We start from the raw sequence: 26,707 nt of genomic DNA on the forward strand, positions 1-26,707 counted from the left end.
CTTCCAACTCCGTACATGTATTCTCAACTGGCTGCTTACGACACATAACAACATCAGTTTTCCAACTCTTGAAGGTGTTTACTGAATAATGCCTTCTGTCTTGTGAGCCAGCTGTGCTTCAGTCCCCACCGTGCAGCATTCTCCCTGAGTTGCATTAACTCATTTCTCTCCGTCTCAGAAAGCTCCAGTGTCTTACTGGCAGTTTGACAGATGTGCATCATCACCGTGGCACTTTCTAGAGCATCTGGAAATGGGTGATTTACCTGTAGAAAATGAGAGGATAAATTATAATTTTGCAATATTGAAAGAAGGCATAACATTATAAGGGATTGCATGGTTACATGTAGGTGTCAATATATATTTGGTATGTGGTAACATCACATATCTATTTGCCAGGTATAACTGTCTTGCTTTATGTTCTACTACCATGGCATAATATTATTATTATAACTGATGTGTGTGAGCACTGTATACTGCGTGTATAGTTCTGTGAAAAGTACTGGGTATACAGTGCTTACACACATCGGTGTAAGAAAAAGAAGGAAAAACAAATTCTTTATCCCCACCCAGATGCAAATTTAACATTTATTAAGGCATTTAGTGTTCTAAAAACACTATGCCTTAATAAATGTTAAATTTGCATAAGAACACTGACTATGCCTTAATAAATGTTAAATTTGCATAAAAACACTGACTATGCCTTAATAAATGTTAAATTTGCATAAGAACACTGACTATGCCTTAATAAATGTTAAATTTGCATAAGAACACTGACTATGCCTTAATAAATGTTAAATTTGCATAAGAACACTGACTATGCCTTAATAAATGTTAAATTTGCATAAGAACACTGACTATGCCTTAATAAATGTTAAATTTGCATAAGAACACTGACTATGCCTTAATAAATGTTAAATTTGCATCGGGGTGGGGATAAAGAATATTATGTTCTTCCTACTTTAATCTGATTTCTGATTTTTTGGCCCCGAGAAAAATCAGTAACATTTTTATTAAATAGTCTAAAAAAAAGTATATACCATATGTTTGTCAGCCCTTGTACTCAATACATTTTGCCTATTGTTATTAAATAGTCTGACAGGTCTATACCATATGTTGTTTGACCTTTCATTTCAATTCAATTCACATTTATTTCCACTAACACATTTCCACAAATTATAGAACTACGTTGTAATGCATTATGTATAATAGACAGAAAAAACTAAACCAGCGGGAAAGCCCTGGTACTCAATTCAATTTTCCCAATATGTTTCCCATCAAGGACCAAATATCACACATGACTGAAAACTTTCAATTTGGGTTAGAAGAAGTATCTAACTGTAGAACTTCTGCTCATCTGCACGAGAATCAATCTAAAATCGTAGTTAAAGCCTATTTGAAGGTTAAAGAGTGTACATAAATTCACAAGAAAATTAAATTGTTCACAGATTAAAAAAAAAAAAATTAAATGGTATAAAGATGGTCATGGTGGTAAAACTTCCCTTGAAATATTTGTTGCCAGAAATGTTATATTTTCGAGAAGTGAGTAAATCAATTGGTTTTGATCTTGCGAGTCCAAAACCGGATGTTTGATGGTAACTGTGAATGGGGTTATACATGTATAGTGAGGTTTCCAAGAGTACAAATGTTGTTCCCTATAATTGCCATCATAATAATGTACTGTAAATTTGAGTTGCCTTTTATTCAACACCTTTCTTGTTGAGGCTCAACCAGTTTGTTTGCCACTGATATGGATCTAAAAGAATTGAACACTAAATTGAATATTGAAGCTTCTTTGATACTTGTTTTCATCCATTTCCCAAACTATAGTGCATCCACCTATGGGTTCCAAAAACTCACCTCTGAATTGCTTTCAAGTTCCCTCAGGTCCTGTGACAGTTTGTTTTGTTCCTCTAACAAAACGGCGCACGTCACGGCAGGGTGCGTATACTGAACATCAGCCATCAACTCATTCCAGTCTCCCGGCAAAAGATCTTCTGAAGATATGTCCACAGCTGAGGAAATTCCCAAAGCTTTCGAGGTACCTTCACTGAGCTCTGTTCCATCATTGATCAGTTTGTTTGAATTCTCTTTTGGAATCTTCCCATTTGGTGTGATATCCGAGGCAGCTGACCCAGCTTTGTCGTTGAGAATACCTCGAGTTTGACCCTTGACATCTGCTGGAGGTAGCAGTTGTTGCACAACCGCATCCTCACAGTCACCATTTTGAGTCAGCTTTCTACCCTGAGGTATATCACCCGAGGTTCTTGTATCATCAGAAACCTTATTTACAGGGTCTAAAGGATCCCTGTGTTTGTCACTGACAGTCCCACCAGCAGGTTCTTGGGGTTGGAGGACCTTGTGAGTCGGGTCTTGGGGCAAGAGGACCTCCTGGGTTGGGTCTTGGGGTAAGGGGACCTCTTGTTGACCCTCTTGGCAATGCTGGCTGACGAGCCTCCCCACAGCCATCTGGATGTATTGAAGCCTACCCCTGATGCCACTTAGCCTAGCATGTGGCTCTGACAGCAACACATGAGATGTTACACTCAGTTTTTCACTCAGAGAATATATTTTATGTTCAGAATCAACCATTTTCTGTGAGGATTTCATTTCACTTTCAGTCATTTTATTATTTGCAACTTCGTTTTGTTTTCCAGTCATCTCCGACACAGCCCCATTACAGTCAGGTTCCAACTTTGTCCCGACTGAAGTTGATTGATGATCAGTTTGATTGGTCTCAGCATTGACCCCAGATATAGAAGGAGCTTTTGACGAGCTCTTCATCATTTCGATTGGATATGAAGCATCAGCGGCTCCCACCATGACTGACTTACCATCCGCAATCTGATTCCCGACACCCCACCAGAGATGGTAAAGCTCAGTGAGCATGAAGTGAGCTTGTAGACTCGTGATTGCACCTGTAGATTCAACTGTAGACCCTTCAAGAAGTTGCTTGATTGATTCACTTCCTAAAATGATCAAAATAATAATACCATTAGTGGCTTCTTATATAGCGCTCAATTATATCAGTCAGTGCCACTCAAGGGGCTTTAACAGTCAGTATATTCCGCCAAGGCATTGTGGAGCTACATTTTTGAAGTACATATGAGACCAATTCCATTACAAAGCACCATATAATGGTCTACAAGGTGTCGCAATAACCAGCCAATCAAACCAGGAACACTGGGGCAAATCCCTTCTCTTTTTGATAAGTGCACTGGTTTCTTTGATGTGCATTTCACAATACACTTTATGGCTTTAAGTGGCACGACCGGGACTCGAACCCACACTCTGCTGAACAGAAACACAAGAGCTTGATTCCGGTGCTTTTCAATATCTACTCGGCCACAACACGTTAACAGGCAAGTTTTTCTATTTCTCATGTTTATTTCATCATGTTCATTCAACAAAAAATTGCTAGAAAATTTGTCAACAGAAATAACATAAAACAGAAAATTTGTTTTGTGTTTAGAAAGTTGGATACAGTGTTAACATACTACAATGGAAAATTTCATATTTGGACATGGTCTTTACTCTGACGTCTTTATGTGAATGGTTGTTGATCAAACCCTGCGGCTATTTGCGGCCACATGAGCATTTTGGTACAAGCCGCTTGTGGCTGCAATGGTCTCTAAAGGGTTAAGTTACCCCAAGATAGTTTTGAGAAGGTGCCCTATAGAAAAATATTTGTACAGTAAATTTAATTTTCATTTTACCTTCAGGAAGTATAAGGGAAAATATTCCTCTAGCAATGTCCATGTTCCAAACACTGTGACACATGACAATGGCTTGTAGCCAATGGGCGACTGCCTTGGAAGGACAGTCCATCATGACAGACAGCTGACCCAGTGTCAACTCAAACGCCAACTCCACAAGAAGCTGTAGAAGAGCCAAAACAAGTTTCAAGAAAACGTTATCGTTCACATTTAACATAATGCAGTACAGACCCAAGCCCCCCTGTCTAACATTCTGTTGGGTCAGTTTATGGTACAATCCAATGGGTAATCTAATAGTAATCCATAGTAATCTAATAGTAAATAATAATAATAATAATAATAATAATAATAATAATAATACCAAAACTTGTATAGCGCCCTAATCATGTGTAAACATTCTCTAGGGCGCTGAACATGGAAAAATAGACAAACTAAAACATAAGAAAATACTGAATTATAACAACGGGAGTAAACATTCTTAAAAACATTCAACAACAAACTAAATCAATAGAAATCCTGAAGTAGTAAAAAAGCAATTAGGTCTAAAATCTCAAATACAAAACATTGTTACACATTGCAAGCATTAATAGTAGGTTTAAAAAAATACATTGATTATTGACAATTAAAAATTAGTAAACAAAGGCAAGATGAATTTTACACACCAGCGGTTTGCAGAAACCAGCTAGGCAAACAATCAAACAAACAAACAAACAAACAAACAAACAACCACACCAAAGGACAGACAAAAACAAGACATGACAATAGCTACACTGACACACAATAAAAATACTCATAGATCATCATAGATAATTATGATGGACAGATGGTTTAACGATAATTAAAACAGGTTGGAGTTTTGGTATCTGCTCCATTTATCCTTGCTTACCTGTTTGGTTTGCCCATGCTGGGCATTTGGTTGTTTGATCCCTACCACTGCGTCGTACAGACCATGTACAATACCCTCATCTGATGAGTCTAATGTACATTGCTTAAACCATTCATGTATCGAACGTTCAAGAAATGTGCCAAGGTCCCCATGAGGTGTACACTGCGTCTTGTTTTGACATTGTTCTTGTATCCAAGGGTTATTTCCGGCCTCCTTAAACAGCTCCTCTGATATAAATGCCTGATGCGTTAATGTTGTAACTATGATCTCATGCATGGTGGCAACCAGACTACCAAACTGTAAAACACAAAGAAGAAACGCTGTAAAAAAATGCTGATATTTGGATTTTTTTTCCGATACATCAAATTCAACATTCAAAATGTCTATAAACCCAACCTTCAATACTTTAAGAACATGTCACAAAGGGCAATTTCTTCCTGCAACTTGGAGGCAAACTTTTCTATATCATATTCCCACCATGCAAAGTTTCAAATCCTACAAATGATTGTATCTACTTAAAAAACACAAGATCAAAAAACATTTTATGACCCCAAATGATTAAAATTGCGAAACAAATCACAAAACAAACCATCAAACTGCTGCGGTTGGCTAGAAGTCCTTGAGCATTCAGCCAATCACCAGCCATGAGACATTCATGCAAATAGCGGACAAGCAAGCCATTAGTCAGGTGACTTTGGCCCGAGATGCACGCGACATGAAGGGCAGTCGACAGTGATGGGATGTCACTTTTCCTTGCTAGGAGCATTACTGCATCCGCTGGCTGGTTAATTGTCAGGTAACTACATGTAAAATAAAAACAAACAAGATTTTCTTTTTAGTTTTAAAGGCACTGGACACTATGGTAATTGTCAAAGACCAGTCTTCTCACTTGGTGTATCTCAACATATGCATACAATAACAAACCTGTGAAAATTTGAGCTCAATTGGTGGTCGAAATTGCGAGATAATAATGAAAGAAAAAACACCATTGTCCCACAAAGTTGTGTGCTTTCAGATGCTTGATTTCAAGACCTCAAAATCTAATTCTGAGGTCTCATAATCAAATTTGTGGAAAATTACTTCTTTCTCGAAAACTACATTACTTCAGAGGGAGACGTTTCTCACAATGTTTTATACTAACAACAGCTCTCCATTACTCGTTATCAAGTAAGTTTTTATGCGAACAATTATTTTGAGTAATTACCTATAGTGTCCAGTGCCTTAAAAGAACCCAGGGGAAATGCCGAGTATACAGTGCTTACACACATCGGTGTAAGGGGAAAGTACTGAGTATACAGTGCTTACACACATCGGTGTAAGGGGAAAGTACTGAGTATACAGTGCTAACACACATCGGTGTAAGGGGAAAGTACTGAGTATACAGTGCTAACACACATCGGTGTAAGGGGAAATGACTGAGTATACAGTGCTTACACACATCGGTGTAAGGGGAAAGTACTGAGTATACAGTGCTAACACACATCGGTGTAAGGGGAAAGTACTGAGTATACAGTGCTAACACACATCGGTGTAAGGGGAAAGTACTGAGTATACAGTGCTAACACACATCGGTGTAAGGGTAAAACCAAAATAATATTCTTTATCCCAATGAAAATTTAACATCAATAGGATTCAAACTGCTTCTGGCTACCAGGCAATCTGGATGGTCTAGTTGGTAAGACTTCTGCTCTAGATTGACAAAGGATGTGGGCTCAAATCCCACCCGAGTAGTATGCCTGTGCCTGAAACTAGGGTAAGTGCTGATTATACAGTGCTAACGCACAAACAATAATATTTTCTTTCTTAAACAGGAAGTCCTAGAATGACATTTGGAAAAATGTACATTCCCTGCAATCTACTAAAGGTACAATCATTCCAAAGAGATAATTCCTTGTACACACTGCAAAGTTGCAAGTCCTGATTTTCACTGAAAACTTGTTAAGAATAACAATTTGTTATTAATGTATAGCAGTTTAAACCAAAATCTCAAAACGCTGTACAGGAAATCACAACAAAACATACAGTAAACCATTATATCAGTTAAACGAAAAAGCAAACTTAAACAACATTTGCAAATGCCCCCTGCAATGCACATAATTTATAAATGCAAAATTATTCATTTGTACATGGCTGATAGATGTGAGATAATGTCAGGATCACAACAATAATTCATAATTAAAGTTTAATCAACTACCACTCATCATTGGTTGACTGTGGGGTCCAATCAACCAACAAATCAGATCTAGCATCTTTAATCAAGCTCCTGCGATTAGCTCTATCGGACTATGTGATCAGCGCATAAGTGGCTACATTCAAATGTGCTATTTATATCAAATCCCAAGCCTGGTACTTACCACTTAGCTGCTGGTCCATAGTTACCCTCAGACTCAAGATGGCTTGCCCAGGCTTTGTAAACGTTGGTAAAAGCTTCATCAAATGGAGACAGCCTAACAGAGGCCAAAGCTACTGCTTCTCTAAAATTGTAAACAAAATAAGAAAATGGAATTAGCTGGTGGAAACTTCATACCAAACCAAAGGACCTAAGGTATAAATGCAAAACAAAATTAATGGTATGAAAAATGATGAAACAAAAATACAGTGGGTGCGTTCAATTAGCTTCCCTGGGTCGACCCCGCGGTGCTCACTCGGGTGAGCCTCTGACATGAGCTAATAGAACGATCACTCACCCTCTCATGGTGACGTCATGCACATGGGACCAGCCCCAAGTGACCCACTCCCCAAGCAGGGCACTTGGGGTGACCCGGGTGAGCCGCTGCAATGACGTCAAAGCTATTGGAATGTACCGGGAGCAGACCGGGGTCGACCAGGGAAGCTAATTGAACGCACAAACTATTTCCTTTTAGGCCAAGTAAAAAGGACACCAGTTGATCGTCCACACCCTCCTTATGAAGCCACATCTTTTGAAAAAAAAAAATGTTGTCCCCCAAAAAAAATTAAATTGTTAATGCGGTTTGCTGCATTTTTGCTCCATCTTGGCACCATTATTTCAACTGTTGATTGAAGTTTGACTTCTTAGGTCTATAAAGCCAGCATTTTTTTAGTCTGCCCATTTCCTCCTTGAAAAAAGGAAAAAAGAAGACCCCCATCTTGTTCTTTCTATATTCAAAGAAACCAGGACAATCAACTGGTGTCTTTTTCACAAGTTTTTGTTTATCTGCTCGGTCCTTTTACCATGACTCTAAGAAAACTTCCAACTGAAACGCTTTGGCGTAACAAAATCCTGACTACCCACAGCATTTAACTTATTAGCAGAATCAAAAACATGTACAAGGCTTGTACATGTTTTTTATTAAAAAAAGAAGGGCTAAAAAGAAGGGCTGCAACAAATCATTCAAGAACTCTAATAAAAACCATTCTAAGATGGTTCCTTAAAGATATTCTAAGATGTTTCCTTAAAGAAACTAGACACTATTGGTAATTGTCAAAGACCAGTCTTCTCACTTGGTGTATCTCAACATATGCACAAAAAACAAACCTGTGAAAATTTGAACTCAATTGGTCATCGAAGTTGCGAGATAATAATGATAGAAAAAACACCATTGTCACACGAAGTTGTGTGCTTTCAGATGCTTGATTTCTGGACCTAAAATTCTAATTCTGAGGTCTTGAAATTGAATTCAAATATTTTTAGTGGAAAATAACTTTTTTTCTAAAAAAACTACGTTACTTCAGAGGGAGCCGCTTCTCAAAACGTTTTTTACTATCAACAGCTCTCCATTGCTCGATACCAAGTTCATTTTTGAGCTAACAATTATTTTGAGTAATTATCAATAGTGTCCAGTGCCTTTAAAGACATACTCAATTGCCACAATCATGCTAATGACATACCTGTACAGCTTGTTGTCTTGTAGGACTTTTATGGCCTTGTGAATCTTATGGCATGCCAAGTAGTAGGTAGCAGCTTGTGTGTAATCTTCATTCATTTCTAGCTGTCTTGCATAGGCCTCCGTAGTCTCCAACCACACATCGTGACCACCTGAAAACAATGAAAAAAGGGAGAAATTCATTCATTTATTTGACTGTTTGTTTACAAAAATCATTCAAAGAGCTTCATCCAGACATAATGCTATTAAAACTCAGCATTGTCTCAGATAACTCAACATAGTTACCTCATCTATCTCATATCTGCCTGAGTCATTTCTAATGCAATGTCTGTATATATATCTGGTCATATACTGCCTCAAATAAAAAAACGTTATGACATTGTAAATAAGGCAGGGTAATTGTCAAAGACCAGTCACCTCACTTGGTGTATCTCAACATGTACGTACAATTACTTTTTCTCTTTAAACTACATTACATGTACTACAAAGGGGGTCGTTTTTAACTATGTTTATGCTAAAAAGGGAAAAACCAAATGTAATTTTGCTTTTGCAGAACCGTTGACTCCTTTTTGTTGGAGCAATTATCCCTGGGGTGCCTTGTTGCTACTGCTCACGGTCATTCATTATTGCCATCATCTGGAGGGCTACATGCCACCTTGCCAGAAGGACACTTAAACAATGTCCTGCAGTTGCAATCGTTAGAACATTGCTTTGCAAGCTTTTAGGTTAAAGGAGCTCATAACCATTCCAATCTCGGCAGCACTTGCACCAACAATCTTTCTTTATTAGTCTGTGTTTCTATAAAAACACCTTAATAGAACACAACACATAGTTTCAAATTTTTTGACCACTGAAATAAATCAACTGTACACTTCATACAATGTCCTGTGTAGATTACTACTAATTGCAACATATTATAATATTGTCAACAGATCTTTATTTGCACAGTAACAACAACAAAAGTTTACCTAGTGGTGACATTGCGACCAAAAAGCTGTTGAGTTGATTGTGTTCCGTTGCCTGGGTCAGGGCACCAGCTAAATTCCCTTTCCACATCTCTAGATTCTGGCGTGGGTAACCACCTTCCTCATGTTGCCCGCCTGTACAGATGAAAGCATAAAGTATGTTCTAAATGCGCATAAATACATGATAGATTGACTGTTAGCCAATCTTTGTTGCAAACAAGACGATAACAACAAAAATTGCTGCAAACCTAAAAAGAAATTCCCAACCCACCCACTGTTGGGTCATGAAACACAGTTAAAGTGAAAGTGCAGTCCTTTTATCTAGTGGATGAAAATTTTCTTGAAATTTGAGCCATTTTGAAGTTACAAAAGTTGGTAGAGCCCCAGCACTTTAATCCGGAGGTTGCTGGTTCAAGTCCTACGTTAGTAAATTTTTCTTTGTTTAACCTTAAAGGAACACGTTGCCTTGGATCGGTCGAGTTGGTCTTTGAAAAGCATTTGTAACCGTTTGTTATAAAATGCATATGGTTAGAAAGATGTTTTAAATGTAGAATACAATGATCAACACAATAATGACTCGAAATTGCGTGGTTTTCCTTTTACTTTGCGAACTAACACGGTCGGCCATTTAACCCCAAACCATTAGTTTGGCTTACAAGCAATTAAACCATCAAGAAAAGACAAACCAACACTTATCATTAGGTGGACTTATCTTATGGTGGACACTCTAAGAATGCACTGTTTATTTACGGTGTAAACAGATAAATTAACCCAAACCTGATGGTGCCATAGTAATTTGTCCACTGTATCTCAAATTGGCTTACATACATGTACATACAGATCGAGTTATGTGTGGGGCATACACACATACCCGTTTCCAGCTTAATCATAATAATAATAATAATAATATAATACAATTTATTAGGCGCATAGTATCTGGAATAGAACCATTCAAAGGAGCTGGATGCTAGCAAGCTGACAAATTGAACAGATGAGTCTTGAGGTTGTGTTTGAAAGTAGACAGATCAGGTGTGTCCCTCAGCTCGTCTGGCAATGAATTACAGAGACGCAGCGGAGCTGTAAAAGGCATGGTCTCCGTAGCTTGCCAGACGAGTTTTGGGAACATAGAGTATGTGTGATGAAGATGACGATCTAAGGCCTGGTCTCATGTTACGTAGTTGTACAATGTAGTATATCTATAATGTATAGCAAGGTGCTAATCCATCCCAACAATGGCGAACTATGCAAGGGGTCTATTACGTTTGCCTGCTGTGTTAGTGAAGAAGGTTTTTTGAAGTAAAACTAATTCAAATTTCATTCTCTAGTTTGTATAACTCTTACCTTCCTCTTTGAACATAGCATAGGCTGCTCTACGGTCAGCAAAGAGACCCAAATGAACATTATCACCGACTCCTGGGTGCAGTGATGCAGAGAGTTGGGTCTCCTTCGAACCTAGGAATCAAATGGAGATGTCCATATAAAGTCATACATAGCACATTTTGGCATTATGTACAAAATTAACACGACTCTGAGTTTCTGTGCAACTCTGTCATACATGTATATTACTCTTTGATAAGCCCTTTTTACAATGTATCTAATCCGCCTCTCCAGTACTTAAGCAGCATGCAGCATCAGAGTCCAGCTTTCTCCAGAAGACGATCAGAGCAGGGCCCAATTTCATAGAGCTACTTAAGCACAAATTTTTGCTTAAGCAAAAAAATCCTTGCCTAGTAAAATCAGATTACCGGCCAAGACTCCACTCAATTGTTATGCTAAGTAAAAAACAGCTAAATACCAGTCACAAGCAATGTATATGGCATGAATTTTTTGTCAGTAAAATGTGAAAAATGAGCGAGCAAATTTCGTGCGTAAGCAAATTTTTTATCGAAACGCCGAGTTGAAACCAACGGTTCTTTTCAGAACCACCCCAACTCATTAGAGATAGTCATTGCATGGTGTTACCGCAAACCTTTCTATATCGTATTTCCACCATGCAAAGTTTCAAATCCTACTTAATACAATGTATCTCTTATCTCAGTGGGATACAGCCATGGGCCTTTTCTCACACATGGTTACCCCGACGTATTTTACACTGTGTCCCTCAGGCCTGATACTTCACGGAGGCAACAAAGGCGATTGCCTCTATGCCACCTGGTCATTGCCTTGGTGCCCAAGCAATGCTCCAGAAGAAATTTACAATTTCCTCTTAGGGTGTCCTTTACCAATAGAAAATGCCTTGGTGCCCTTGCCCTTTTAAAAATGAAGCATACAGGCCTGGTCCCTATTCCGAGGGCTTCTGGTTACATGTGTTGTGTAACACATGTAAAAGAACCCAGTGCACTTTTTGAAAAGAGAAGGGGTTCGCCCCGGTATTCCTGGCTGTGGCTGCTGTATGCGCCGTAGCACCTTGTAAATCCTTATAAGGTGCTAAATGATTGGGTCTCAAAACTCATCACTGCAATTACCTATCTTTCTGGAAGTTTGTATATACTCAGCGCCTTGAGTACCTTGTTTGGTAGATACGTGCGCTAAATAAGACTTTGATATTACTATTATTATTATGTTTCAACAATTCAATAACACCCCAGGGTTTTTTACTGCATGCTCCTACTCCAGAGCATGGGTGGCAATTCCCCGAGGTATACCCATTTACCGGGAAAGACCAGAGGTAAAGTGATCATAGTGTGAAATAGATAAGTGTGAAAAGGGCTTCGTAATTAGTTTTTTCATATATATTTTTTTATAACAGCCCATTTGCAGCATTATACACAAAATGTACATAACTCTGACTTTCTGTTTGACTCTGTCATACAATACGCTTTGATATCACTTTTCAAAATTTAAAGTCAACAACATTTCACCATGAATGTCGAATCCATCCACATTTAGCATTCACAAATGGACAACATGGTAAAATAAATATTAATATTTGTTCTTTCAGGAGGTCTTTACCACAGAGTGACCGTATGGTTACAATAATTGTTGCATGGCCTTCTTCTGAACATCAAGCGAGTTACAAACATTCATTTTGTAATTCTCACCCCACAATTAAACCTTTCATGGGTGTCTGATTTGTTTACTTACTGTATTTATGGCTTGCTAAAGCAATGCAGTCCTCTAGATGGTAGATTTTGCCTCGGTTGTCCTGATTGCGGCTCATGGGGAAAAGCGACTTTTGTTTCTTCCTACGACGGCCATCTGCAAGATGAATGGAGACAAAACTGTACTTGATGAATCGAGATGGAACATTCAAATACTCAGCCACCTTTGCCTTATAAAAGCCAACTGGGCATTCGGGGTTGGTTTGGTTTCTTGCATGCCTTTCACTTCAGTAAACTCTGGTTCAAATCCCACTTCAGTAAACTCTGGTTCAAATCCCACTTCAGTAAACTCTGGTTCAAATCCCACTTCAGTAAACTCTGGTTCAAATCCCAATTCAGTAAACTCTGGTTCAAATCCCACTTCAGTAAACTCTGGTTCAAATCCCACTTCAGTAAACTCTGGTTCAAATCCCACTTCAGTAAACTCTGGTTCAAATCCCACTTCAGTAAACTCTGGTTCAAATCCCACTTCAGTAAACTCTGGTTCAAATCCCACCTCAGACCAGGGCCCAGTTTCATAGAGCTGCTTTAAAAGCAGACAAAATATTCCTTAAAGTCACCTGGAAATAGAATTGTTTTTTCTTTCAAACATAAGAGTATATGCTAACGAACAATAAAACAATTTTTTTAGTAATTGTTTGTCACGATTTATATGTTTAAAAAATATATAAAGTTGTTTGGGGGGCTGACTCCACCTACCCCTTTTGTGACGTCAATCGAGGCAGACTTTGCCTGCAATGCGTATAGTAAACACACGTGCAAAGTACATGTACGTCCAAGTCGTGAGTTGGTACATTTCAAAAAGTGTTTTTCTGCATTCAGCAGCAATACACCTGGTCGGGATTGCCGGAAAAAAACAAAAACAATTTTTTTTTTAAACGTACAAACTCACGACTTGGTCCGTACATGTACTTTGCAATTGTGTTTACTCTTCGCATTACAGGCAAAGTCTGCCTCGATTGATGTCACGAACAGCGCCCTCTCGGGTCGGGGTCTACTCTTAAATTTGTAAATAACATAAGAACTGATTATTTAAAACCTTAGTTAACTGTTTATTCACATTCCACTCATCAAAACACATATATTAGTGACAAAAGCTTTATTTTGAAAAAACACCACTTCCAGGTGACTTTAAGAATTTGAGCAGGATACCAGTCACAAATTGTACACTTGATATGGTAGTTTGGCTGGTAACCTTATTCAATTTAGCAAACTTTTGTTATGCTTGGCTACTTAATCTACTTAAGCAGCTCTATGAAATTTGGCCCAAAACCTTGCATTTGAATTGGATTATTAGTCAGTGCTTAAGTGCGTGGGTTTTCCGCCAGTTGGGTTTCCCTCCCACATCGAAAACTGAGATTTTCTCTATAATAATAATAACAATAATAATAACATGCATTTATATAGCGCTTTTAATACAGGGTTTCTAAGCGCTGAAACATGAAAGTAATTAAATACACTATATAATGACCATAACAAAGTAAGTGTATCTTCAGGCCTACAGGTTACAGTGCAATGCACCATTGAGAGTCCCTTAGTTTCATTACCAGAAAGATTTGTAAATAAAAAATATGAATAAACAAAACGTTTTGCTGCTGTGAGCAAAAACCTTCTCTTCTGGGTAAGAGTTTTATACATTGCTGTCTACTTTAACATTGAACCGATTTGGACCTGTGTTATTCAAAGATGTTCAATTACGAAGCATAACAAATCCCTGTGGATGTATTTCCTTTGCTTAATATTTCTTAATAATCTCTGATGTGATGTGGACTGAATAGATAATTATTGTAAGATACTTAAATCAACATGGATATAAAGTTCACTGACCTTTCTTCGCTGCAGCATCAGGGGCATCTCGTGACTGGAAGTCAGAGGTCATATCTGAATCTTTGACCCTTGAACTCTCACTCCCTTCTGCTACGGCCGTCTGCCTTTCATTTCTGTCTGCATCGCCTAATTCAGAACTACAGTTTGTTTCAGTTACCCTCTTTTGTTCTGAGGAGTCAACTGCGACCGCGACCTGTAACTCCAGTCTCTTTGCTACAACGAGTCTCTGTAGATCACATGCATCACCCTCAGAAGATTTGGCCAGATCAGATCCACTAGCCGGAGGTTCGTTTCGGGAATGGGTTCCGGGAACTAAAGGGGTACCTCCTTCAAGTTTGGCTGGCACTTCTGGAGTGGATGGCCGAGGCGGTGTGCTTCCCTCACTCGATGTGTCCTTGAGGATTTTGGATTTCTTTTTGTTCTTAGATGACGGTTTTCCCTTCCCCGGGCGTGATGTCATCATGATGTTTCTCTTGTCTTTTTAAGTTTCAACAGAGAAGAACACAATTACAAAATGTTTTACCCCTCCTTTTACCCAAGTTGACAAATGATCAAATTTAAAATTTCTAAAAAACATCTACGCCATGCCTTTGACTTTAGACAAGTTAGAGATAACAAATCTAACACCAGGTTACCAGAAGAAAATTCATGTAAAGAGTTGTTGGCCCTACATGAGAATTAGTGTCTAGAACTTGGGCAAGAAACGTTACACAACAGCAACCTGAATGTCAATTCGAGCAGCACTAGCAGCAACCCTGGCAGGCTAGAGGGGACAGGGCCCGAGATGCAACAATTGTTGGGAAATTGCTTTGAAATTATGTCAATGCTATTCATGTCTTATCATATGTAATAAGCACTTGGAATCAACCAACTACAGTCAATTCTACAGGACCACTTTGGTAGCACAAAGAAAAGTATGTGAACAATCTCTTGGAGATTGCCTGGAACGGTTGCCTGTAAATTGCCTCGAGTGATATGGCCCTAACGTTACATTCCCATGCTTCACAAACACACAACAACAAATTGCAACTCTGATTATTTCTTACGTGTTGGTGGTTTGGTGTGTTGGGTTTTTGATATTCTCCATTTCATCAGACAGAAGTCCTCTCCACCCGAGAAGATAATATCAGGGTCAATGACGCTCCACGCCACTGAAAATAACCGCCCAAGATGACCCCGAAAATTGGCAATGGGTTCCCCTTTCAGAACGTCCCAAACCTTTGGGGAAAAAAAACAAAGAACACAGGCAAGTAAATCCATCTGAAAATGGAGGTACAATCGACATACATTTGTAGACTTGATGCACTTTGATTGTTTTAGATCAGTTCCTATACTGCATTCATTGTACCCCCACCAATAGCATAATGTGAACGCCTGCTACACTTTTCAGTATCCTCCTTAAACTCCACACCTTTTTGCATGTTTTTTTTCTTTTGACCCCCATCCTCCCACCCTTGTACGACCATGAACATTTAAAAAAATAAATGGTGACACATGAAGTAATTACAGGGGCACCTATTCACTTGTGGGTAAATGTCATCACCACATTTAGTTCTGACCTGAGCAGTGTAGTCATACGATGCAGATACCAGATGACCATTGCCATGGGGACTCCATGACAACGCTGTAATCCTTAGGGTGTGGCCATTCAGAGTGCGGAAGGAACTTGTCATGGGGGCTTTCATTTGAACTGGTTCTACTTCTCCTGCAAAAGAAAAAAACATGAGATGAACATCGAGATATCTATATGTACTCGCAACACATTTGGAGGAAACACCAACTGACATGTCTCAAATTGTTTTTCTATGTCTTGCGATTCTTGCAAATGGTTTTCTTTCACCCGTATATGAGCATCATGGAGTACGGCCAGAGATTGAAAGTAAAATTTTATTTTTCTTTAGGGAGGTAATCCAGAGGGCCCAGAGAAAACCCTTGTGGCATTAATTCACAACTCTTCTGAGCTTTTGTGGTGAGCGCTTTATGCACAAGCTATCCCCACCCAAATAGCCAATTTTCACCCCCCCCCCCCGATGAAAATGTCCAGTTGTATATGGCAACCAGTTATCTATAAACAAAATCTACATCCCTTTTCTACAACAATTCTGTCCATTCAAATCCATGTTTAAACAAAATTATTTACCTAATACAGGCGTCAGGTCATGCACTTGCACCTGCGGTTCGTTTGAACCCGAGGCCAGCCAGTACCTCTTCCCTGATTTGTTAGAGCCATTCAAGTCATCTTCTAAGACAACATCTGATTGGTCAGTGAGTTGTGTGTTTGTTCCTGATTGACTGTTGTTGGGATACCATTGCAGGCAGTTGATGAGCTTATGATGGACTTGGATAGTGCACAGCAACAAGAGATTGGGTGCCGCATAGACATCGATCGAGCTAGAATAAAATTAAGGGTCACCTTTTTAGTGTCAGATGAAGCAGTTATTAGACATCACAGAATGTACCCTTCAAGCTGCCCTTACATTCTGAAGCTCACATCTTCAATCTCAACATTTCTATCTGCTTTGAACAGTGTCAATTTGAGTTTACGATTGATAAATTTGGTTATCACTAATTTGATTGGCAACTATGGTTATCAACCAATTTATCACTAGTAATAATAAATTAACAACTTCTGGTCTGTTTTCTTAAACAAATTTCGTGCTCACCAGCGGGTTTATTTTGCAGAACTTTTTGAGCTTCTTGAGTTATCATTCTCCTTTGAAAATATCGTCACGACAATGAAAACCTGACGTGAAGAACACACAGGTTCTCATAAAAAGCATTGGGAATAACTGTGATTTGTAGAACCTCGGCCGTGAGCAACGGCAGAAAATAATAGTGTGCTGAATAAATAAACGAATAAATATTTTTAAGAATTAGGGCTTACCCATCCTCGTTGCCTGTGGCAACAGCTACTCCATCATCCCTCCATGACACATCTGTATGCAGGGGTAGCATATGCTAGAAAACACAGAAAGGTACAAAAGAAATAAAGTGAGAATCAAATATGTTTATGTTACAGGTATAAAACATGCCCCCCCCCCTTTACTTTTTTGGTGAATCAACTTTAGTTTCCTCCTTTAACTAATTCTTTTGTAAATTGATTACACTCAACGCCAGGTTTTTGGGTGCTCCAATAATTCCTATGAAGACAGCTGTCTATAATGGTACTTTGATTGTCTTCATTCTTTCATGAAAATTTCCACTTTTCGTATTATATATATTTCTATTTCTACAGTTTTTAAAGTTTATTACCTAAGCTTGTTGTTCATAAGACATTAGTTTGAGAAATCAATGTCTTCAGAATCTGCCATCTATGCTCTAGTTTTGTTACCGTTTTGTAAATTTTGCCAATGTAAATAGTACTTCAAGATGGCGGGGCCCAGAAATCTGTGGCAGGAAGTGTTTTGAATAATCTTCTGCTCTCATTCAATCATTTATTTTAAGTAACTTTGATATGATTTATTGTAAAGTGTTTAAGTTTTTTGATAATTTCTATGAAGAAAACTATCTGTAATTGTACTTTGATTGTCTTCATTTTTTTCAGATCGATATTAAAACAAAAGAAGCCAAATCCTCAGAAGCATATTAAGACCCATTATTTAATGAGTGTCACATTCAAAAAATAATAATAATAATAGAGGGGGGAATATTCAATGATCAAAGACCAAATGTGTTACTCATTGAATGACAAATGTGGGCAAAACTGCTGAATTTATTTTCCTGTGATAAGTATAATTTCCCTTCTGAAAGGAATTCTGGATTTGTGAAAGCAGGAAAACAAATCATGCACATGAAAAAAAAGGGGGAAAATAAGAAATCTTGGTTTAAAATTAAAGAGCATTCATACTGTGATCTTGTTGGTGGAGCGCACAAGGCTGTTGAAGTTTGCGGCATCCTCCCCCAGTTTGCTTGGATCATGTTGGTATATAATACCATCTCCACTGCAGCTGTAGAGACAATGGGTCCCTAGCCCTACACCCTCTGGAAAAGAAAACAATTTAAATTGAAAAAAAAAAAAAGTGTTATGATTCAGTAGGTCAACATAGCTCAATCTTAAAATAATTGCAATAAAACCTTACTGATCAAAGAAGTATAAAGCGTTTTGAGAATTATTTTACTTCGAAGTAATGTGGTTGTGAACAAATTTAAAAGGTTTAACCCCCAAAATCTGAGAATCTCAGATGTTTCTCAGATTGTGTATTCCAATTACCGAATATTCTTCAAACGCAGACATTCATGTAACCGCTCTGAATTTTCGGTGATATCTCAACAAGGGTTCCACCTTTCAAAATGAATTTTTCACAGGTTGGTTTTACTGTACATATCTACATGTATACAAGATTAAAACAATCAAACAGTTCCATAAACAAAAAGTTTATGCTCCCTTAAAATAATTTTGGAAAAAAAATAAATATCCGATATGTGAACAAAATTACCTTTGGCTGGGCACTGCGGACCCCAACTCAGCGAGTACACTGTCTTCTTGTGAAATGTACTGGATAAATGAGGCCCCTTCCTGAAAACAAACCAAACATTTCAAAGCAGAAAGAAACATTAGCAAATGATGAACAATTCCACAAGAAATATGGCAATACTTTTTACAAGGTAATTGTTTACTCAGGAAAACTCACTGTAACTCAGTGCATTAAAATCCCAAACCATTAAAATTCAACAGAAGGTTTTGCCTGATTCTGTTTTAGGTTAAAACCTGCTAAAGAATCATAAAGTCTATTTTTATTATTATTTTTATTACTTTTTTTTATAAGATCATCATCATCATCATATCGGTTTTAAAGGCCGTTGTCCAGTCTGTTTTTGGATGGCCTGCTTACTCCATATGGCTCTCCTCCACTTGGCCCTGTCCGTCGTGTCTCTAATCTAAAATCACCAGGCCAGACAGACACTTCAAAACGAGGGCTACAGATTAACTGATTTGGGATGTGTTGACCAAAATCATTTGTCACCAGGACATGTTGCCACCTACTCCTGGGGCTGAAACATGGTTACCCCCTAGCTGGTAGAGCAGAATGCACTACCTTCCCTTCTTGATCAAGAACTAACTGTGGCCTAGACTTTTCTGAGTTTTGAATAAGACTAGAAGACTCTTTTTGTGTTTTCTGGGTGCTGTTGACAGTTTTTATTCACAAGATGCAACTCCAAACTTTACAATCTTCGAGCGAATAGGAGAGGCATCCCTGGTACCGAGTTACTCAATTGCCCAGCAGCGGGTGGCTAGTGGCGGAAGCTCTACAGAGGAGCTATGCTGGCAACACCCCCCCCCCCCCACCACCAGATGATCAGCTTCGTCATTACAGTAAACTCACCCCTGATTGAATGTATTGTAGATGCCAACACGTCCATCATCAGTGCCATATGCAAGGCAGTTGTCCCTCTCTGGGTGCCAGGAAAGCTAAGACAGGCAAATATGTAAAGGTCAAGGACTGGACCGTTCCGGCTTTCCACTAAGCTCCGCCCACTGCGCACGTGAGCAAGACACGTGTACGAGCACTCTCAATGACATTCTGCACGATTCTGCCGCGCGTGCCAAATATACACGCATGACCGAGTTTGTCCGACCACAATCATTGCTGTGATTGGTCACATGGGTGAAGGCGCACAGTTTGATTGACAGGCCGGATCGGTCCATTGTCCTTGGAACAACTAAAGAATGCCCTAACTGATTTTCTTGAACATTCCATATGTATGACCATACCACTCAAAATCATCCACTGTGGGTTTGAATGATAGATTAAACAACTTAGCCTGCAAGATGATATCATGTAGTGAAATTCACTGAACCAATTTGATTGTTGTCTTTGTTGGCTTTGGTCTTGGCCTTGGTGCCCCATAGACTGTAAGATTTTACAATGGAAGGGCCCTTTGCAAAATGCCCTTGCCCTATCAAAGGATGAAATTCCAGGCCTGTTACCTGGTTTAGTGATGGCTTCATCTTTAAAAACAATATTCTTGAACATAAATTTCAATTTGAGTAATCCGAGAAACTATACTTTGGTTGGTACGGGAAGAATTGGGGGAATCTGAACTAATTAAAAAAAAAATTACATCCTAGGGCTTGAATTTTTGGAGAGAATCCACAAGACAGCAGCGCTGACCAAGATTAACTTTTATTTAAAGCCATTGGACACTTTCGGTACAGAAAAAAAATTAAAAGTTCACAGATTTACAAATAACTTACAGGGTCTACAGAAGGTAATGGCGAAAGACTTCTCTTGAAATACTATTTCATGAAATGCTTTAATTTTTGAGAAAACATAAAACCAATATCAATTCTCGATATCGAGAATTACTGATTTATTTTAAACACATGTCATGACACGGCGAAACGTGCGTAAACAAGGGTGGGTTTTCCCGTTATTTTCTCCAGACTCCGATGACCGATTGAGCCTAAATTTTCACAGGTTTGTTATTTTATATATAAGTTAAGGTACACAAAGTGTGGGCCTTGGACAATACTGTTTAATAAAAGTGTCCAATGGCTTTAAACAAGCGCTTAAATATCTAAGTGAAGATTTAACTCATTTGTCTTCATAGGTATTGCATAAACTTTGTCAATGTCATTACTTAGTAGAATTGAAAAATTGCCAGGTTGGTCGGTCAACTGTTTATTGACCCGACACAAAAACTACTGGCTGCGCCTCAAGCCTGTGGTCCAGTGTAAAAAAGCCCTGAAAGAAAACCCGCTGCTCAAAACTGACTTTGACACCACCCCTGACTTACCACGGTAACTTTGGATTTGATCCCCTGCCACAAGATGTTAACAGCATAACTCTTCCCTGCAGCTGAGGTGTTCCACACACGGATCATGTTGTCCCCTACACCTAACGCCACACACCCTGGATCAACGGGACAAGTAGCTAAACTATAGACGAATCCCCCCAGGGTGGGGATAGACCAGATTGGTTTCAAGGTCTTTGTATTCCAGCATATAATCTGAAATAGAAATGGCAAACAAATAACGAATGGGCAAGACAGTTGTGATAAAGGTGCGGCGAGTCTAAATAGTACTCATAATGTTTTATAACACACTTCTTGCTTTTTCTGTATTCTGGTTGGCTGAAACACAGTCACGTGGGATGAACTAATATAGGCTAGTGATCGCGCGTGCATGTTTTGCGGGAATAGTACCAGAGCGGGCACTAGTCTTTGCAAATAGTGCTCGTGGTAACAGCGCCCTCTCTTGACTTGAAACGTGAACAAACTACAAAATTCCTTTTTCTGTTCTTATTTGACATTTTAAGACCGAGCTGTGTTATAAAACACTTATTGACTGGCATAATTCGGTAACTAGTGTACGTCTATTCCCCTCGGGCCTTTGGCCTCGGGAAATAGGTCGCTCTTCTGGTCACTCAAAGTACCTCGTGGGAATACATGTATACTAGTTACCTCGTTGCCAGTCAATAATGTGTATAATAGTGTATATATTAGAGTGTGCACTCTATAAATCATCATACTATTTTTCATGGGCAATTTTAATAGTGGGATAAAGTTTGATCCTTATGAAGCTCTCTTCACATGAATTGCACTGTGGGAGAAGAAGCGCATCGACAGTCACCATCAAGAGAAGCGACCCCCTCCAAACCAAAGCACAGCTACCCCCTGGAAGAATAAATAATGCCCAAGTTAGTGGCCAGGTTTTTCATATTTGAGCTTTCTTAGTGCGCAGAAGATGCACGTTTTGTGTTTCCTTCTTCTTTGATAACCACTGACGGGTAGCGACAATGAGGGGTGCAAAGTACAAGCACAACCACTTGATGCTCAGCTCTTGTCAAAGAAGGTTCTCCATTATCTTTAAAGACACTATTGGTAGTTGTCAAAGATCAGTCTTCTCACTTGCTGTGTCTCAACATATGCATAAAATTAAAAAAAATTGAAAATTTGAGCTCAATCGGGCATCAAAGTTGCGAGATAATAATGAAAGAAAAAACACCCTTGTCACACGAAGTTGTGTGCTTTCAGATGCTTGATTTCGAGACCTCAAATTCTAAGTCTGAGGTCTCGAAATCAAATTCGTGGAAAATTACTTCTTTCTCGAAAACTACTCCACTTCAGAGGGAGCCGTTTCTCACAATGTTTTATACTACCAACCTCTCCCCATTACTCATGACTTAGTAAGGTTTTATGCTAATAATTATTTTGAGTAATTACCAATAGTGTCCACTGCTTTTAACTAAGACCGTTTTCATCACTACTTTTGTTCTTTAGCCAATGTAGCAGGTTTGGAACTGGCTCGGTGGTGTTTGCCCCTTACAGCGGAGAACCTGCGCATTGGTTAAAGTTGTAAGTAATACTTTATTTTTTGCCTAGGCAGCTGCAGGCATTTTTTATAATTATAAACCCCGGCAATTGCAGGCCGATCTAACTTAAATTGTGGGTTACATTTTAAAAATTAATAAACTCTTACCACAAAAAGTCCCTCAATAGACTCTGTACAGAGGAAGGATGATGCAAGACAACATGAAGAAATTGGGGGTATATCAACGATGATGACACCAAATGCGATTGTCACACCTCACCTCAATTTCTGACACACTTTCCATGAAGCCCAGCCGTTTGTTTGGGGCAAACTCGCATTAAAAAAAAAACCAAAAGGAACTTATACCTGTCTGTCCATGGACGTTGTGATGACCATATCCTGACTGCATGAGTTGATAATGTTGAACACTATCCTGTTGTGGGAAATGCTATCCTCTGAACCAAAATACTCCCATTTCTGCCTACCAGGTTTGCTCAGGTTCCACTGTAAAACATCTCCTCTGGGTATGAGATAAAATCATGGCGCACACCTAATGTTAAAATTTTGTGATAACGCCAGGGGGGAAAAAATGTGTCATTTCTATCCGAAAGCTTGTGAACAAGATCGTCATGTACATAAGCATCCTGTAAAAAAAATAGAAATAAATAAAAAAACATTTGAATTTGAGATATCTGTGGTTTCGTTCGTGAATGCTTCAGCCAGAGATGTCACCTTCCTCACATGGATGGATTCAACATTTTTGTCTGCTACCACAACAGTTTTTGTATGTGTTCTCAAAAGTAGACACCGGGTTCAGTCAACATTTTTACAGGTCACTTTTGTTATACCTGTCTTGATAAAAATGCCAAAAGATCAGCATTACTTAGACAAAAAAACAACTTACGACCATTTCTTAAAGGGTGTTTTGTAGGACAAAAAACACAATGTCCACAGATTTACACTAAACTTACACAGTTTGAAGATAATGATAGTAAAAAGCTTCCCTGAAATACTACGAGCTGAGGTGCTGTAGTTTTTTTCGGTAATGAGTAAAACAATGTCATGAAAATAATTTTCGTCTCATGAAACGAAAATTATTTTAAGCATTTACAAACATATTTTCATGACCATGTTTTACTCATTTCTCAGAAGCTACAGCACCTCAGCAAGTAATATTTGAAGGGAAGCTTTCCACTATCATTATCTTCAAACCCTGTAAGTTTAATGTAAATCTATGGACATTTTGAAAAAGTACCCAAATCCTTTAAAGTATGGCAACAAAGTTATACAAGCTGCCTTTTTTCAGTTGGTAATTAGTAAAAAAAAATTCACAGAGAATTACTCACCCATAGGAGCTTGAAATAAACTCTCTAGGCCGATTCTGGGGCCAGCAGAGACCCAGCCATACCCTTGCCTTGATCCCTTCTTCTCCCCTCTCTCTAGTTCGATGGGCCCCACCCCGAGGGGGTAGACTGAGGGTCAGCACTGCCTTTCCATGGGTGGTGTTCCACACCCGGATGGTACGATCCCGGCACCCAGATATCAAGAGGCAACCATGTTCTCTAAATGTCAGGTGAGCAGGAGCGTCTGGTTGGGGTACTTCAAGTGGCCCTTCGGGGGCGGTTCCTTCCTCAAGCTGAGTGGTTTCTTCTTTAGGCTTTTGAAAGAGGCGAATGTTCTCACCAAGGGCAGGAGACCAGCAGATCGATTGAACTTCATCGTCATGGCCCCTTAACTTGTGGATGATTTGCCCCTTGCCACTGATATCTAAAATCAGCACAAGACCTGTCTTATAGCTGTGTGGTAAAACAAAATTGATAACCTGGAAATATATCGTTTCAATTGGTTAAAAGTGAGACGGGATAGTGTAAGTTGTGATCTTTATTCCAGCTCACATCCGCATAATTCCGTATTCATAAAATTACTACGAATTTCATGCTAGAGATTTTCCTCTAGTAAGGGCCACTTCTATGAGGAAAATTGAAATTTGTATGGAAACCTTGCAGAGGGTACCACAGCACAAAACATAGCGCCCACACCAATTACTGTGGACGTGTCAGAGGTTATTTTGAGGCCTGTATGTAGGTTTATGAAGCCATATAATAGCCGAACCTCAATTTCTTTGCTCAAGGCGTACGTGAACATTGTAAATGTTGACTTGATGAAACCAAACTTATTGGGTGCAGCTTTATATTTGAGTATCATACATGTAGGTCTTTTTCTCTAATTGCAAAACTTCTGTCCAATATTATAGTCTTTACTTACCCTACAGCAATGTAGTCCCCATCGTGTGGGCAGCTTGCCAGAGAGCCAATAGGTCGTCTTTCTGGGACAAACTCCCTGTTCTCACCACTAACAGGATTCCACCATATCAGTGTACCCCTCTCATCTCCAGACACGACCAGGCCCTGGTGAACTTGCGATGTAGACCATTGAATTGTTGTTACTTTGACCTTTATCATTTAAATATCAACAAAACAATACTGTTGTGGTTTGAGTTATAAACTTCAAAATTCGTAGTACTAGATAATCAGGCTACTAGAATTGTCATGTAGAGTACTCCTAGAATTATGAGGAGACGATAGTGAAACGAATATCATCATATATTACAAATTGTAATAAAATGTAGTTCAAGGAGTAGGAGTATCTAGAGTATAGTTTGTTCCTTTATTAAAATTAAAGCCAGGAAAGCCGTGACCAAATCTACATAAAAATAGTTATAGCAAATTTATGTTGGATTGGATTAGGCCTAGTATTACTCGTTTGGTGAAGGGAAAAAGTTTTTGTATGGCGCCACCATTTTTTCATTCGATATGAAATAACATAAAATCTAATTAACCTCAATGAGATATCCCTTTTTTGTATGATGGCGCCATAGGGAAAGTTATCCAAATTAAGAGCTAACTTTAGGGTGGATACATTTTTGGCGAGTTGCGGAAAATTGTCCTCATTGTTTACCAAGCAGGCACTATTTTTTACAGAAAAAGGAATATCTTATTTGAGTAAATTAGATACTATTTCATAATGAATTAAAAAGTGGTGGCAGGGTAGGCCTACACTCCCTAAAGAAATTTCCAAAAAGCATAACAAATCCAGCAACCTCAGCCCAGAAAGTTTTTTGCTACAATTATTAATTCTAACATTAAAGTTGTAACCTTTTTCATGTTCATGGTTATTGCAACAGCTGTAGCAAAAGTTTGAAGTGTTCAAAATAAAAGTTGAAAACTAAACAATAAGCAGAACAAGCAAGCAATATGAAATGATTAAGTTGCGATAAGGTAACCCTCCTCCTGGACTAGTTGCGATAACGTAAACCTCCTCCCTCCTCTTCGCCGTCGGGAGGAGGGTAACGTTATCGCAACTACCTGGCTACTCTCACTGTAACAAACAGTTTAGAATTAGATAGAGACTAGAGTGTTTACAGATAAAAGTAAACATTTCAACAACATAACAAGCACGACATGAAGAAACAGAACAAGCAAGTAACAAGCAAGGGTTACCTCCTTGTGAAAATGATGTTCGGTCTTCATAGCCCTTCCAATCACGTCCCAGACTCTTACAGTACAATCATCACCCGCCGTAGCACACAGGTGTTTACCACGGATTCCATGTCCAAACTTCACGGCCGTCACCCGGTTCGAATGTCCCGCCTGCCCGGCCAGGCATCCCACGTAACACGGCGGACTGGTTCGGAGATCGAGCAGAAACACGACGCTCCGTGTGGAATAGGCAAACAATCCATCCTCGCTACAGTCACTCGCCTGACTGCAGTACCAGTTAGGTGAGGGTGGGAGCAAATCGTCTACCATTCTACCGCTGAGGATCGAGTGACGATTTTGATTCACGATTTAGTTATTATAATCTCAAACGAATGAGTCACGTTACCACATCCATGGGGGCTGCCATCTTGAAACTCATCTTTAGACTGTTCCTGTGTGTGCGGTCCGCAATTTTTTTTTCCAGGATGGTAAAGGCCAAGATTTGCATACCTCGCTCTCATTGGCTGAGTCTTGCTTTTATTCATTAAAAAGTTGTTGCATACAAGCTTACGCGCGTGTGTTTTGTACACTGTACTGTATGTACATATGTATGCTCGACTCTAACACACCGTGTCTG

The 26,707-nt window shown here is 39.0% G+C and overlaps 1 protein-coding gene across 1 annotated transcript; it reads right to left on the reverse strand.

Annotated features, from left to right (window-relative positions):
• LOC117293896 (gem-associated protein 5-like) lies at positions 1-26,480 on the reverse strand. Its single transcript, XM_033776373.1, has 23 exons — positions 26,092-26,480; positions 24,857-25,044; positions 23,938-24,387; positions 22,958-23,111; positions 21,076-21,288; positions 19,662-19,747; positions 18,774-18,853; positions 18,185-18,318; positions 17,222-17,295; positions 16,478-16,728; positions 15,897-16,042; positions 15,384-15,555; positions 14,338-14,814; positions 12,494-12,607; positions 10,751-10,861; positions 9,413-9,544; positions 8,449-8,596; positions 6,954-7,073; positions 5,189-5,399; positions 4,600-4,896; positions 3,714-3,876; positions 1,858-2,966; positions 1-263 (listed from the first exon to the last, which is right to left on the reverse strand). The coding sequence occupies exons 1-23, from the start codon at positions 26,398-26,400 to the stop codon at positions 54-56; spliced, it is 5,349 nt and encodes a 1,782-aa protein (XP_033632264.1). The 5' UTR covers positions 26,401-26,480; the 3' UTR covers positions 1-53.
• Between the last annotated feature and the right edge of the window lie 227 nt (positions 26,481-26,707).

This window comes from Asterias rubens, chromosome 8 (genome assembly GCF_902459465.1).
Source record: "Asterias rubens chromosome 8, eAstRub1.3, whole genome shotgun sequence".
Lineage (NCBI taxonomy): Eukaryota > Metazoa > Echinodermata > Asteroidea > Forcipulatida > Asteriidae > Asterias > Asterias rubens.

Bases quoted from the DNA above. Each gene is read 5' to 3' on its own strand.
- LOC117293896 (XM_033776373.1), bottom strand. From the start codon at position 26,400: ATGGTAGACGATTTGCTCCCACCCTCACCTAACTGGTACTGCAGTCAG. The intron at 8,597-9,412 runs GTAAACTTTTGT...CATTGTTTTCAG, and splicing joins GGTCGCAATGTCACCACTAG to GTGGTCACGATGTGTGGTTG. The intron at 7,074-8,448 runs GTATGTCATTAG...TTACAATTTTAG, and splicing joins CAAGACAACAAGCTGTACAG to AGAAGCAGTAGCTTTGGCCT.